This window comes from Lemur catta, chromosome 2 (assembly GCF_020740605.2).
Source record: "Lemur catta isolate mLemCat1 chromosome 2, mLemCat1.pri, whole genome shotgun sequence".
In the NCBI taxonomy this organism is placed as follows: domain Eukaryota; kingdom Metazoa; phylum Chordata; class Mammalia; order Primates; family Lemuridae; genus Lemur; species Lemur catta.
The window spans coordinates 119,620,681-119,634,834 of record NC_059129.1 but is presented as its reverse complement, the minus strand read 5'-3'; the positions used below and the strand labels follow the sequence as shown (position 1 = coordinate 119,634,834).

At 33.9% G+C, this 14,154-nt stretch overlaps 1 protein-coding gene across 2 annotated transcripts in view; it reads right to left on the bottom strand.

The window, feature by feature from the left end:
• ENPP1 (ectonucleotide pyrophosphatase/phosphodiesterase 1) overlaps window positions 1–14,154 on the bottom strand; it is a 57,580-nt gene that overhangs the window by 22,114 nt on the left and 21,312 nt on the right. For both annotated transcript variants that reach the window (XM_045544374.1, XM_045544375.1), the window contains exons 2-10: window positions 11,569–11,641; window positions 9,277–9,393; window positions 8,369–8,494; window positions 7,415–7,475; window positions 5,760–5,857; window positions 3,832–3,911; window positions 2,807–2,926; window positions 1,669–1,778; window positions 182–247 (exon numbers count right to left, since the gene is read on the bottom strand). In XM_045544374.1, the coding sequence (XP_045400330.1) occupies window positions 182–247; window positions 1,669–1,778; window positions 2,807–2,926; window positions 3,832–3,911; window positions 5,760–5,857; window positions 7,415–7,475; window positions 8,369–8,494; window positions 9,277–9,393; window positions 11,569–11,641 (851 nt within the window). The remainder of the gene's footprint in view (window positions 1–181; window positions 248–1,668; window positions 1,779–2,806; window positions 2,927–3,831; window positions 3,912–5,759; window positions 5,858–7,414; window positions 7,476–8,368; window positions 8,495–9,276; window positions 9,394–11,568; window positions 11,642–14,154) is intronic.

Sequence of the window (14,154 nt, the reverse complement as noted above, 5' to 3'; positions counted from 1 at the left end):
TAACAAATAATTTACGGGTTTGAAATTCTTCAAAATGTGGCTGTAGTAGTTCACTAAAGAGTTTATTTAGATAAAAAGCATCATACCCAATAGCAAGGTTTTATTGTAGTCTATTTTTAAATAATATGTCATCTCTACTAGACAAAGGCATATTTATAATAGCAATTAATTGTCTACATACCTTTCATCTTTAGGAAGCTGTAGCCACTGAAGAATAGCTAAAATTCTTTCTTCAAATGGTATTGAACTAAAATTAAATATAAACAAAATGAAACAAATCTGTGACAACTGTATGGATTTAAAATATAAATCTATTTTATTGAAAATAGCATTAAGAGATTTTAAAGCAATCTAATGCATCTACTGTGTTTGAATTCATATGAGTTTTATTTAAAACCTTAAATTTGTTTTCCCAATGAAGGAACAAAAGTTAAGTTTTACACAAATAAAAGTTGTAATTGGGCTTAAAAACTTGCTGCCTATCCTCTGCCTGAGGGTATTATGCATGTACCTGAGAACAGTCATTGCACACCACATGGATAACCATATGTTAACACATTCTACAAAGGGTACCTCATGAAGAATTCACTCACTGAGAACTGTTACTACACTTGGGAAGTAGGCACTTGAGCAGCAAGTAACAGTTCTCCAGGCAACATTTCCTCAACAGAACTACTTCTGCCGTCCTCTGGACACAAGGTTTTGTTTATACACCTCCATCAGAGTGCTTGCCCAATCCCATTACAGTTAGTTGTGTTCTCCACTAGACCTTGAAAAGCCAGAGACCATATACTACTAATTTTTGAATCCCCCATGGAACATAAAAATCTCAATTACTATCCATGGAATAAAAATAATTACAAATAATAAGGTGGAGAGCAGGCACTGCACTGTGCTCATGTGGACCATAAAGAACACAAACCAGCATCATATTACCAAGGAAAATTGTTATTCATTTCTTGCCTGAGATTTATGATGTTTTCTGTTTGCCCTTCCAAATATACTGTTGTATTTATTTTGTGATAAAAATTTCATAATTATAGAATAAATAAAACTTATTTTGGTAGTCTTGCTAAAATCAGCCAAAGAAATTCTTTCCCAAAAAAAGGTTTTTCTTTCCTCAATACATCACGGATTTTGAATATCACTGGCAGGTTATTCTAATTAGATTCTTACCTTAGAAAGCTGATTTATTAAAGTAATTTGGAATTATAAATCCAGAAGTGCCATTAATATTTCCTTTTAAATAATATTTCCAGATACTAGAGGGTAATTCCTACCTGTGTCCTCCTTTTTGTCCCCTTTAATTCATTCATCTTTTCCTTCTAGTTCTTTTTCTTCCTAGAGTTATTAATAAAATATGCAGTGCCTCCACTCTCAGATCTCTGCTTTCACCATGACTTCATTTTTTTATTCCTACCCAAAGGTCTGAACTCAACATGTTATCAGTGTTTCTAGAAAAGCTCTAAAAAACCCCTGTCTAGTTTTACTGTCTACGTATCATCCATCTAAAACTTATTGAGATAGAGTTCTTATTTGGCCAGTTCTCATTTTTTATCCAACATATCACTCAAATATTAAAGCTTAGGACTCAGTAGAAAGGAAAGGATGACATAAAAATAAGCAGTTCTACATTACAGATCCTAGAAAAAGTTCATCTACACATACCCATTATAGACTTGATAGATGTCTGGGAAAATTCCATTAATTTGCACATCTGATCCTGGCCAAAAATATGTGCCAGACTTGAGGCCTTGATGCTTAGCTGTGAGCCAAATCTGGAGGAGATAATGAAGGAAAATTAGGAAATCATGCAAACATTCACCTCTTAGGAAAATACATGTTCATGCAACACCAATGCATTCTTCTCTAATGCTAGAATGTTTCTAAGGTCAACAAGCTCCAGCAATTAGACTATAATAATCACATAATATGACTCTTAAGCAGCAGCAAAAATATATTAAATAATCAGAGATTAACTCATGCAATTTTTAGAGCTATATCCCTAATTAATATAATAGGTTTCTCTTGGAAGAAGAAAAATCACAAATATATATGTCTTTAATTTGATGACATCTTTGCTTCTGTAACTAACATTTATTAAGCACTTATTACTGCCAGTCATGGTTCCAAATAGTATTCTTATAAGCATCTTGCATTATTAACTTACATAAACCTTACAATAACCCTACAAGGTAGTAAACAATATTATCTACAGTACAGATATGAAATAACTGAGTCACAGAAAGAATGATTTACCCTATGTCACACAGTTTTAAATGTCAGAACTAAAATATGAATTCATAACCTGCAAATTAAACATGATCTTTTCCATCTAAGAGGAATATCAAAATTATTCACATGGACCCTATGTACTTATTGTAGCAATTAAGAAAAATAAAATAAAAAGGAGAACACATGTAAATCACAGTTAGAAAGAACCTCCTAAATGAGCACATGCAAATGAAACCAAGGCTTACCTCTTTCAAAAACAAAGTAGCTTTGTGTAGATCAAAACTATTACCCCCAGACTACTGCTATATGCTACTATTACAAGGAAGAATTAATCAGAAAATAAAACTGGCCCAGCACAACCCAAACACATCTCTGAGATAAACTACTCCCATTTTATGTAATCATATAAGTTGTATTTCAGATTATCAGTATTCATCTCCATTTATGAAAGGTTGGCCACAGACACAGTAAATTGAGTAAGTTATAAAAAGCTCCACGGAATCTGCTTATTTTACTCTGATTGATGAACATAGCAAACTATTTTAGTAGCTAAAATAAACAAAGAACTCACTGGTTCTCCTCCATACCACTCAGGATTAAATTTTTCTTTACTCTTAAGTGAAAAGGAAGCATTCATTTGGGGATCATACATTTTATTGTCAATTATGCCATGGGATTCCGGATACAGTCCCTAAAAAAGATAAAATACAGATCTTATGCAAGTTATAAATTTATTTAATGTTAAATAAAGTCACAGAATAATAAAACTATCAAAGAGAAACTGATAACTAAAGCTACAAAGAATTATAATAAACTTTAAGGAGGGAAGAACAAAAAATTGAGTAAGGCAAAACATAATCAACCGCTTAAGATTTTATGTAGTATTTGTGTTTTAAATCATGTCACAGGAGAAAATAAGTCAGTAATGCCATAGATGGCAATCTATATAAATAGGCAATCTCCCAAATTTTGGAAAAAAAAAAAAACACTCTGTTGTCTTTTTGTATTCCTGAGTAAATCATTTCTACAGAACAATCTCCTTTTTGGCTAGGTACCAGAGTAGCTGGTATCAATACAAGCTATCATACCAATTTTCTGGCTTCAATTCTAAAGGTTAATGAATTCTACTTCTTTTCCTGATTCAAATTTAATATGGAAACTATGGCAGAAACAAAAACATGACTGTAATTCTATCTGGAGTCAGGCAGAGTGGCTTGCTTAAATTCCTCATCAAGATGATTGGCAAGGCAGGAGTATGGGCCAGTGTTTTAGGCTCAAATAAAGCAAGCTACAAAACCAATGAGAAAAAACAGGATACAAGAATCAGAGACTTAAAACTGAAAGGAAACCAGGAAATCATTTCTTTGGGTCTTCAGATACCTCTTTTCATAGATGAGAAAATGGAGACCCAGAAGATAAAGTGACCTTCCCAAGGTCAGAGCTAATTAGTAGCAAACACCAGTACCTAAGTTTCCTTGTTTGACTATCCCTTAGAAAAGAAGTTATTCTTTTTTAATCTGAACCCTAATTAGAAAATATTACAATTCCATCTCACTTCTGTGAACATATATATAAAAGTTGAAATGTAGAGCTTACTGTGACAATGCTGTAGTGATTGGGGAAAGTTTTTGTCGGATATACTGGTCTCAAGTTTTTAGTATACGTTCCACAGTTTTCTAGAAAGAAAAAAAATAAACATCGTTATTAAACACATCTGACAATCCATTTACCTAACTTAGCTTTGGTACCACAGCAGTCTAAACCATGTAAAAAAAAAAAAAAAAATGAGCCCAGGAGGGATTTATAACCAGATAAAAATTCAGGATAATTAGAAAGCAACACTGTGGATACAAATTCAATGTTAAAGATAAGAATTAATTTTTCTCTTAGAAAATCATTAAAATAATTAAGTCAATTAAATAATTATCTAATACTTATCAATACATTAAGTTCAAGAAGGACAAGTTATAATAATGTGATGTTTGCTAGATCTTTGATACTACATAGTAGTAGTCAAATACCTAAAATACAAGAGGCAGTAAAAAAAAAAAAATGCACTAATAGTTAAATGTGCAAATTAAAATAAAAGTGAAACAGTGGCAGGGGAGACAGCATCCCAGGCCATGGATGCAGATGCAGCCAACCCTGGATGAACTCAGCTGCATTAAAGACAAAAGGCACCTTTTGCTTCCAGGTCAGAGAAAGTACATAAGTCAGCTTGTTCCTGATGCCCTTCAGATTTAGCCCTGATGTCTCCTTCCCCATCGCCTCCCTCTACTATTAAGGAAAGAACACATAACTAATGATTCCAGCACGTCAATACTCCATTGCCTGAAAATGTCCCTTGGATTGGCATGTGTCTATATACCTCACTGCCTTCCTAATGGTTCAGAATTACAGGCTGCATTCCTCAATTCTCCAGGGCTAGGGCTTGGGTTCACTGTGTATTGATTTCTTTTAAACTTCATATACAGGTACCTGTAGCTCCTTAATATTGAACTCAGGATGCCATGTTTGGTACCAGGGAGACCAACTCTCCTCCTAATAGTAACAAAGGGCTGGATTCAAACTTCAAAGCCCATGGGCCTGCTGGTAAAAACAGATCTTTGTCCATAAAAAGTTGAAGACTTTTTACGGTGAATGGTGAGTTACGTTAAAAAAAACAAACAACTATTATCTTTCAGGTAAAAATTAAAAGTTGAAATTTTAAAAACCTCTCCAAAAATTATTCTGACACTTCAGAAGACAAGCATAATGATATACATGTGCATTTACTGAGTGATTTTAATGTTTAAAGCAACCTCATGTACTCAATTCTAGTAAATGATATTTTAGAATTTTAGAAGAACACTAAAATAGTTGTATTTACTTACTTTCTTTTCAGTCCAATATTTTACTGTATCTACTTAAATATTAAAGACTGTTGACTAGCAATGTTCTATAGTTGTTATATGCATATATGATTTTTTTCGTTTTTCAATAACAATGATGAAGCAACTGACACATATTTCTGGCTGTTAATGTGATTTAAAACTTTGGCATCAATATTAAGAAAAGACCATTCTACTATTTCATCAATAACATATACAATAATCATTCAATTAAGGTCTTGGATAATACAGAATAATTAGCAGACAAGTATCTGTAGTCTGTACTACTAATATCACATCAGAAATACCTTTAGTTTCTGAAATTTTATTTTTAAAATGAAATGTTTATAAAATAAATAAAGGATTGTTCCACAAGAGGAATCCAAAATTCTGAGAAAGAATAAATATGTATAAAAATGGACAAAAGTTAAAATCCTAAGATAACTACATTAACTTAGAAGTATTTAAAGGTCATCTTCAGAGTAATCACAATATTAAAGACTAGTGTCTTGTTACCAGGTTCAACTACTTTGCCATAGAGAAGTTTTTGATAAAACAGTTAGGTTCTGCCAGTACTTTTCCAAAAAAGACTGCCCTCCTCGTCTATCTTACTGAAATCACGACACGCCAGCAGTAAACTCTGAAGTTACTCACTTAGTTTGCTAATAACAGGAAGAAGTCCACCCCAAGTGTGTAAATATTCTGCCCTGAATCCATCCAAAGAAAATAAGAGGGTAGGAGGCTTTTCAAACCTGTGTAATGAGAAAAAAAAAAGTTTAAAAATGCTAAAAAGAAGACACAGTCAATGAAGATGCTTTTCTTGCCTTTTCAACCCTATCTCCTCCTATCTGACCCTCACACACACACACACACACACACACACACACAAAAAGCCCATAAAAAAGGAAGAAATTTTAATACAATTTCAACTAATTAGTATCTGTAACATAGCTCCACTGGGAGAGTACAGAATCAGTTGCCCATAGTCTCAATGATCCATATTTGTATAAAACTATTTCTACTTAATCAACAGAAAACATAAAATCAGTTTAGTGGGCCATCAGGTAAATATACTACACTAATTCCCAGTGTAATAAGAAGAGTTCTAAATTATGATCCTTTGTAAAGAAAGGAGTAACATTTCCCACTAAAAGATTCAACATTGCAATTGAAAAACAATGATCAATGTTTAGAAGGCAAAGGAAGATTCAAAATTCACTGAGTCTCAAATTTCTAGTATACCTTGGCCTTAAAAGACAGTTTAGAGTACATGAGATGTTTCCCTTGAAAAAAAGGTTCTTCTCTTGAAATTATTTATTTTAGGTTTAGTTTTTGCTGCTGTTATTACTGCTGTTTTAAACTAAAAAATGTACTCTCCCATCCAAAAGACATAACAAAAATTAAAATATGAACAAAATGAGCTAAAATATAACTTTAAAATTTTTAATAGTTTGGAAAAAACCATCATTTTAAAGAGGTAAAAATATATATTTCTGAAGATGAATAATTCAAATTATATGAGGTAGTAGACCTCAAGTGGAACAAAAATAAATATGTCAACACCTTTATAAAATCTCCACCCCTTAAATTCCACACAAACTCTTTTTGATGGCCTGGTATATATAAAGTCCTGTACAAAATATCTTAAGTACAAGAAGAATAAACATGAATTATATAAATTATGTAACATCTTCTCACAGACATGTTCCCTATCCCAAAAATTTATAAATGGACCAAAATACTAAAATATTTTTAAAAGCTATAAAGTAATTTGCCACATGTTCACCTCTCAAAACTCCAAATGAAAGTAAAGATCTTTACTTCCTAAGAAGATAGAAATATTTCTGTCTCGCACTCATGAATAGTAAGGACTAAATATTATGGCCTTTTTTCCATTAGCTTCCAAAATAGAGGTCACTCTATAATCATCTCTATACCACTAGTGCCAAGCATAAGATTTGGCTAAAAATACAGGTTGAGCATCCCAAATCTGAACATATAAAATCTGAAATGTTGCAAAATCTGGAACTTTTTGAATGTTGACATGATGCTCAGAGGAAATACTCATTGGAGCATTTCAGATTTGGGATGCTCAACCAGTATAATGCAAATATTACAAAATCCAAAAATAATCCAAAATCTAAAAGACTTCTGGTCCCAATCATTTCAGATAAAGGATATTCAACCTGTTTAGTAAACATTTAGTAAAACAATGATTATTATTTTTATCTTAATTCAGAAAAAGAAAAAAAGTGGTACTACACTTCCAAAAAAGAAAAAAAAAAGAGTATCTCAGAATATAATCTTACCCTGCTGGGCACTGTGGCATACTAATGTTCTCACATGGTTCTTCTACCCAACTTTTCTCACCTGAAATATTTTCAAGAAATAAAATGAGTTGTTCACATTTAACAGTAACAATAATTGTGATGCTTGTGAGACACATTAAGACAGATTCCAAAAACAAAGCATATTAAGAGATATCTGGATAACATGGGGCATAACACTAGATAAATATGATAAAGGGAGCTCTTCTGTTTCAAATAAGAGTTAGTTTATATCAGAAAGAAAAAAATGGATATATAATTGCAAGACTAAAACGCCCTACTGTATTTGTGAGAACTTAAAAGTATTCTTTCCATTTTCAAATTCTTAATATTTTCAGCCAAAGAGTACAACTCTCCTTTATCCCCCCCCCATCAAAATCTTTGGTACTTTGATGTCTCAGTTCTCTATCATATAGAGCTACGTTCTGTTAAGGGATTTCATGGAAACCTGTAATACCTGAACAAGATGTTATAATACTACCAGTTTACAAAATGCTCTACAATCTTTCAAAGTAATTTCACGTCGACTCTCTCAATGCATGGTAGATGCTGTCCTCATTTACTATGAGGAAACTGGGTACAGAACAGTCAGCCAGGACTGAAAGAAGGATCTTTCCACAAATCAGCATTAAGTATGCAGCTATTATCAAAATAACATGAAGAGCTCCTGAGAGAGTGAGTGGCTAGAGATAAAACAAGATTGGTCATGTGTAGATAGTTATTATTAAGCCAAGTGATTACATACTCTTTCTTCATGCGTATGTTTGAAATTTTCTTTAATAAAAAGTTTTAAAAGCATTTTTTCAGCTAATATAGTTGGCCAATAAATATGACTCCTAGTATTAATATAGAAGATAACAAAGAGCACAAAACCCAGCTAAGACCTGGAAAGATGCCAGGCTGCTGCAGAACCCAGTAAGAGCATGGACGCCTGACCTTGACACACAAAGCTGTAGTTGACACAGCAGTCGCCCCGGTCTTTGCAGTCATCTGAACAGGCACAGCGGCTTCTAACCAACCTTTTCTCACCACACCTAAATTTGGTACAAGTCCATATATGTTCTAGAAACAAATATCAACAAAATGAGTTTTATGGTTCAAATTCAACACATCCAAAGTGAACACAGAATTGTCCTCTGAAGTATGATCCATGAGAGACAATGAACTACTAATATTTCAAAACTCTTGGTCACTCACAGAATCTGCCTCTACCATGGCCACTCTGAACAGGGATAAAGGCAGGCATCAATTTATATTATTTCACTAAAACTCCAGAATTTTGTCATTTTCAAACTTGGACACACATAGTTATTATTATGGAATTCACATGTAGACTTGGTTTCTTCCACCAGACACTTTCGGGTTCTAAAAATTTAATCTAAATCTGACTCTTTTGCATTTACATATTATTCCATGTCATATATAGAGAAGTCTAAATCAAAGAGAAAATCTTCATATTCTGATAATTTTATTTTTAAAAAGGATAGGTGGGCATCTAAGAACTCTTGCTATAAGAGGTTCATAATGAAAATATTTACATATTTCAAGCAGCCTTTTAGAACTTAGCTTAAATGCAAATTAGACTACAAAGGCTTTCAGCATACATTAAAAATAGGCACAATTTTGCTATCCATAAAATGTTTCACAAAGGCACATTATGCAAAATATTTTCTCTAACGAACTGTTGAAAGAAAGTAAAAAGGCTAATGTCAAAATGTGTATGCAGGCTAAATTAATTAAAAACCTCAAATGAGTTAGGTAAGTCATGTACCTAAAAGATGCAGAACTTTCCTTGATCTTTTGCTAATGCCCATAAACTCCATTTTTTCCCTGCACATCTTTACCTGGTTCTATACATGTCTCCTGGTAATCTAGACAGCAGTTTCCAAACTCAACACAGGCAGCATCACAGCGACAGTTCCCAAATGTTCTCTCAAAACAGCGACCTTTGCAACTCCTGACTGAAAATATGAACGATGAGTTAGATGTTTCTAATCATTACATAATTACAAAGCAAACATCCACTAGTACAGCTAAGTTAGTTAGGTACAGAATAGGTTCAAATACTGCTTTCGAAAATACAGATGGGATAATAAAATGACCCAAGAATCTTTTCATAAATACACACAAAAAGTGATACAACAGAAGGTAACTCTATGTACAGAGTTTGTGATTTTATCTCTTGCCATAGAAAAAAGAACTTTTATTGATTACAAGCCTTACTGGGTCTGATGAGACTTAAATACCTATGATACAATAAAGAAAAGTCAGAACAAGGACTTTTTCTGAATATTTTATGCTATGAAAAAGTTTGCTTAAGCAGTCTTAGGGTTCCCCAAAATTTTTAAATGTGGGGAAAGATTTTTTAAGTGATTAGGAATATTGTAGAAAGAGAAAGAATACCTAACGTATGTCACCCTCACACTTGGTGTAAAGAAGTACTGTGTGCAGAACGTGTTCCTCAGCACTGCCTCTCCCGCCACGACCTAAAACACCCATTTCACCTGCAGACCCAGCCTGGCTCTCTCTGAAAGGCTTCCCCCAGGCTAGACCCAATTTCCATTTTTTAATCTCTTATAAAACCTCATCCTTTCCCTCAGTCACTTAATTCCACTTGTAACCAAGTTGTTTGATTAATATACAGGTATCACACTAGACAACAAACTTCTCAAAAACACAGATCACATCTGGATTTTGTCCAGCAAACTGTACCCCTAGTTCCCAGCAAGGTGCTTGATGTATAGTTGGTACTAACAACTTTTTGCTGAAAGGATAAATGGTGAATATGGAAGGAAAATACTTTTCATGAAAAACAATTTTATTGTTTTAACTCTTTACTAGATACCTTGAATAAGTTAGGTTTTTATTGGATTATAAGAAAATTAAGATGGTGAGAGAAAGAAACAAAACACATGTAAAATAATGGACATCCAACAACAACAACAAAAAAAATCTTAGTTCGTGACTATGTGACTACCCAATAAGACACTGCCATAGAATTTAACTCTCATTTGACACTGGGAAATTCGGCAATTTTAAGAACATGAAGTAACAATAATAATTTCTAGGGTCAGAAGTACTAACTTTCCTGGCCCCAGGGATGGGAGAGGAAGCTATTAAAATAATACATTCCTATTAATTTTTTAAAATATGATGCATACTATAATGGGCTTGGATTAAAATTGCTATTTTCAATCCTTCATTTTTATGTGTCAAACTGAAGTCAGGATAAATTACTTCATGTCAAAAGACCACATGAGTGAACACTAATAACTTTTTACTGTTTTTTAAACTTAGATACATTTGTTCTTAACATTTTACAGACTAAATACATAAAATTACTACATTTCATTCATTTCAACAATAGATGACAGCTTCATAATCACTAAAAGTTTTTAAGTGACTAAAATTACAATTACATAATGGCTGAACAGGAGATTTTGTTCAATTTTCAAAACTGAATTCTCTAGGATGACTATCAATAATTTAATTTTCTGGGGAGAAAAAGCTACCTCTGAGCCAAAATAATAACCAATATAATTTACTGTGATTCAGTTTGATTATTCTTGTCAATGTTACAGAGATTTCTGCAATTAATATAAAGAAAAAAAGTATCCAAAAGCTTAAAAGTATCAGCACTGTTTTGAAACCACCAAGGTCTATAATTTTAAAAACCTTGAGAGCATGTATTGATAAGTTTCTAGTTGTCCAGGGATGCTAACTGGTAACCTAGCAACCTCCAGGGCTGCTTCAGCAACTAACTCCTTAGGGGAAGAGAGTGTCCCAGGAGTCCCTGGAGGGGACAGGACTCCAGGGGCGCAGCACTAGAACCTGCCGGCCGCGTCTGTTTGTATCATTGTTCTTAGTTGATTTTTTATTATTTGGGGGTTTTTTGTTTGTGTTTCAGTCATAGGTCCTCTTTCTTGTTTTGTGGTAAGCTTTGTAAGTAAGTAAAATTTTATATGGCTAAAATAATAAAAGAGCTTCAAGAAGGCGGCTCAAATCAGCATCAAATTTGTAATATGTATGGAGTACTCCTTGGATCAGGAGATAACACTTAACCTCAATCACATCCTGAACAAGGGCGCGCGCACGCGCACACACACACACACACACACACACACACCACTAATTACCTTCTTTGGCACAGCTTGGTTTCAACCCAAATATACAGCCAAGGATTGTTGTTAACACACACACTGACAATACCTGTGGGGAGAAAAGAGAAAATTATATAGTTTCAAAATCCTTTCATTCCTCTAAATGTTTTATTTCTTCAAATGTTCCTAAACTTGCTGGTGCTACCCTTTTTCCTGATCTGGATATGTTCATTTTTTGAAAATTCAAACTGTACACATGATTTTTTATATATTTTTATAGGTACATTATACTTCAATAAAAAGTTTACTTAAATGTCAGCAAATGATCCTATGCCAGCCAAAGTTAATATAATCAGAAACTCTCCAGTTAGTAGAAATGAGTTAGTCAGAAAAATTATAATTATGAGAAAAAGAGAGAGAAATCTACTTAGAGACTCAATTTCCTATCGTTAATCCATTAAAGGCAATGAGAATATTCTAATCCTCTTTTAACAGTTTCACTACACAAAGCTAAACATAATATAACATCCTCGTATGCACGATGGCAGTTTGTGGAAACAAGCACGGAAAAGGGTTAGTTCACTACATCCCAGGCCCAAATGTTACCCCAAACTGGTTGTGTGATTTGCATCAGATCAGTTAAGCTTTCTAGACAGCAGTTTATTCATCTATAAATTTTAAGGGTTGGACTACATGGACCTCTAAAAATCTTTCCAGCGCTAACACTGCACCACCTCCATTCTCCACTTTTCTGGCCTTTGGTGTTTTAAAATAACTGGATACACCATGGTTTAAAATACACAGTTTATACAGTTCTTCATCCTCTTGTTAAGTAGCAGAAGACACATGCTGATTTTTAAATCACCTCTTCATTGTTAAAAAGAAGTCACTTAGATTTACTTTTAATAAGACAGCATAGCATGGGACTGAAACAAAAGTATGACGATAGTATCATTTCTCATTTAAAGTTGCATCCGTAAAAAATGAAATTTAGAATATCTACTACTCTGTTACAAAACACCCAATCAGAATGGTTTTCAGTAGGAAATTTCTCTTCAACAATTTTCAGAGCTGTGAAATCTGAGTTTGAATTTTCTTCTCAAAGTAATTTAATTCAGAAATGTCAAAATCTATCATCTGTTTTTATCTCCATAACAATGTAGGTATTTTTTATATTTTCTTAGAAACTATAGAAAAAACATCTTACCTTAGAAAACATGAAACTGGGAGACATAAAGTCAAAGCAAAGTTTTAGGAATGTTTTGTCTCTGTGTTAAAAGAATATTTGTTTGGAGTTTTCTGCTTGTGTAGTTTAAGTCCCCGAATCTTCAGGTTTTTCTTAGACATTTAAGTGAGCCAAAAGACATATATACTTAAAAAAATTTATTTTCTCACTGATTCCCTCAAATACAATGGTGTTAATATAATGTGTACTATACTTTTTTTTAATCAAGCATTCATTCAGATAGGAGTGTCTACTATGCACAGTCCCTGTGCTAAAAAGGTGCTAAAGGCCAGAGATACAATGAAAGCAACTCCTACCCTTATAGAGAAACAAAGGGTGGGGAAGTGGACATTAAAATGAATGATTGCAATGGAACTAGAAAAGAACTACAATAGAAATATGCAAAAAAAATGTTAACATGCTAACATTTAACACAGTAGAGGAAAGGAAAGGAGAGGAGAGGAGAGGAGAGGGGAAGGGCAGGGGAGGGGAGGGGAGGAGAGGAGAGGAGGCTTTACAAAGACAGATATGGAAAAAAAGGGATTTCCCCCTCTATCAATAAACAAATGTTTGAGTGTCTGCAATATGCACTGTATTTAGATTCTGTGGGGAAGTATAAAAACAAAACAAAAAAAGAATTTGTGGTGAAACTTTAATGTCAGAGTTTATAACCTAATAAAGGCAACAACTCTGGAATGATGCCATATGTTTATGATAAAGATATGAATTAAACTAACATGCAGCTTAATTCTTAGGAAAGCAACCTAAGAATTAAACCACCTAGGAGGGACCATATATGCAATGGTGCTTCATGCAAAGTACAGAAGTATGGAAGATAATAGCAGTCTGGGAAAAAGAAAACAGTAACACCAATAATGGCTGTCACTTCCATAGCACTTCTTATGGGCCAGGCACTTTTGCAGGATCATGTAATCCTTACAATAATATTATGAGATAGATTAGGATTAACCCAGTTTAAGGAAGCTGAACTTCAGAGAGGTTAGAAACTTGCCAAGGACCGTGAAGTTGACAAGCATCAGTGACAAGATTTGAATTTAGACAGGCAGGGTGTAAAGGGAGTGGGGCGGGAGGGGGAATGGGAGGCGATGAAAGGCGACCGAGTCCTGGGAGCAGTCAGTGGGGAGCTGCTGTGGCACTTAGATGTGGAAGTGACATGCTGGATTTACAAACTCTAGATTTGGGGAAATGAAGGCTTGGAGCCGCCTGCCTCTCTCCTCATGGGAGAGGCCAGGTGTGCTCCTCTAGGTCTTTCGTCACCCCTAGTTACTGCAGCCCTGGCCACGTTCCATGACATTTGTTTATTTGCCTGTCTCTCACTGGACTGTGAGTTAGTTCCAAGGAGGCACGGATTTACTTATTCATTTCTGTATTTTCAA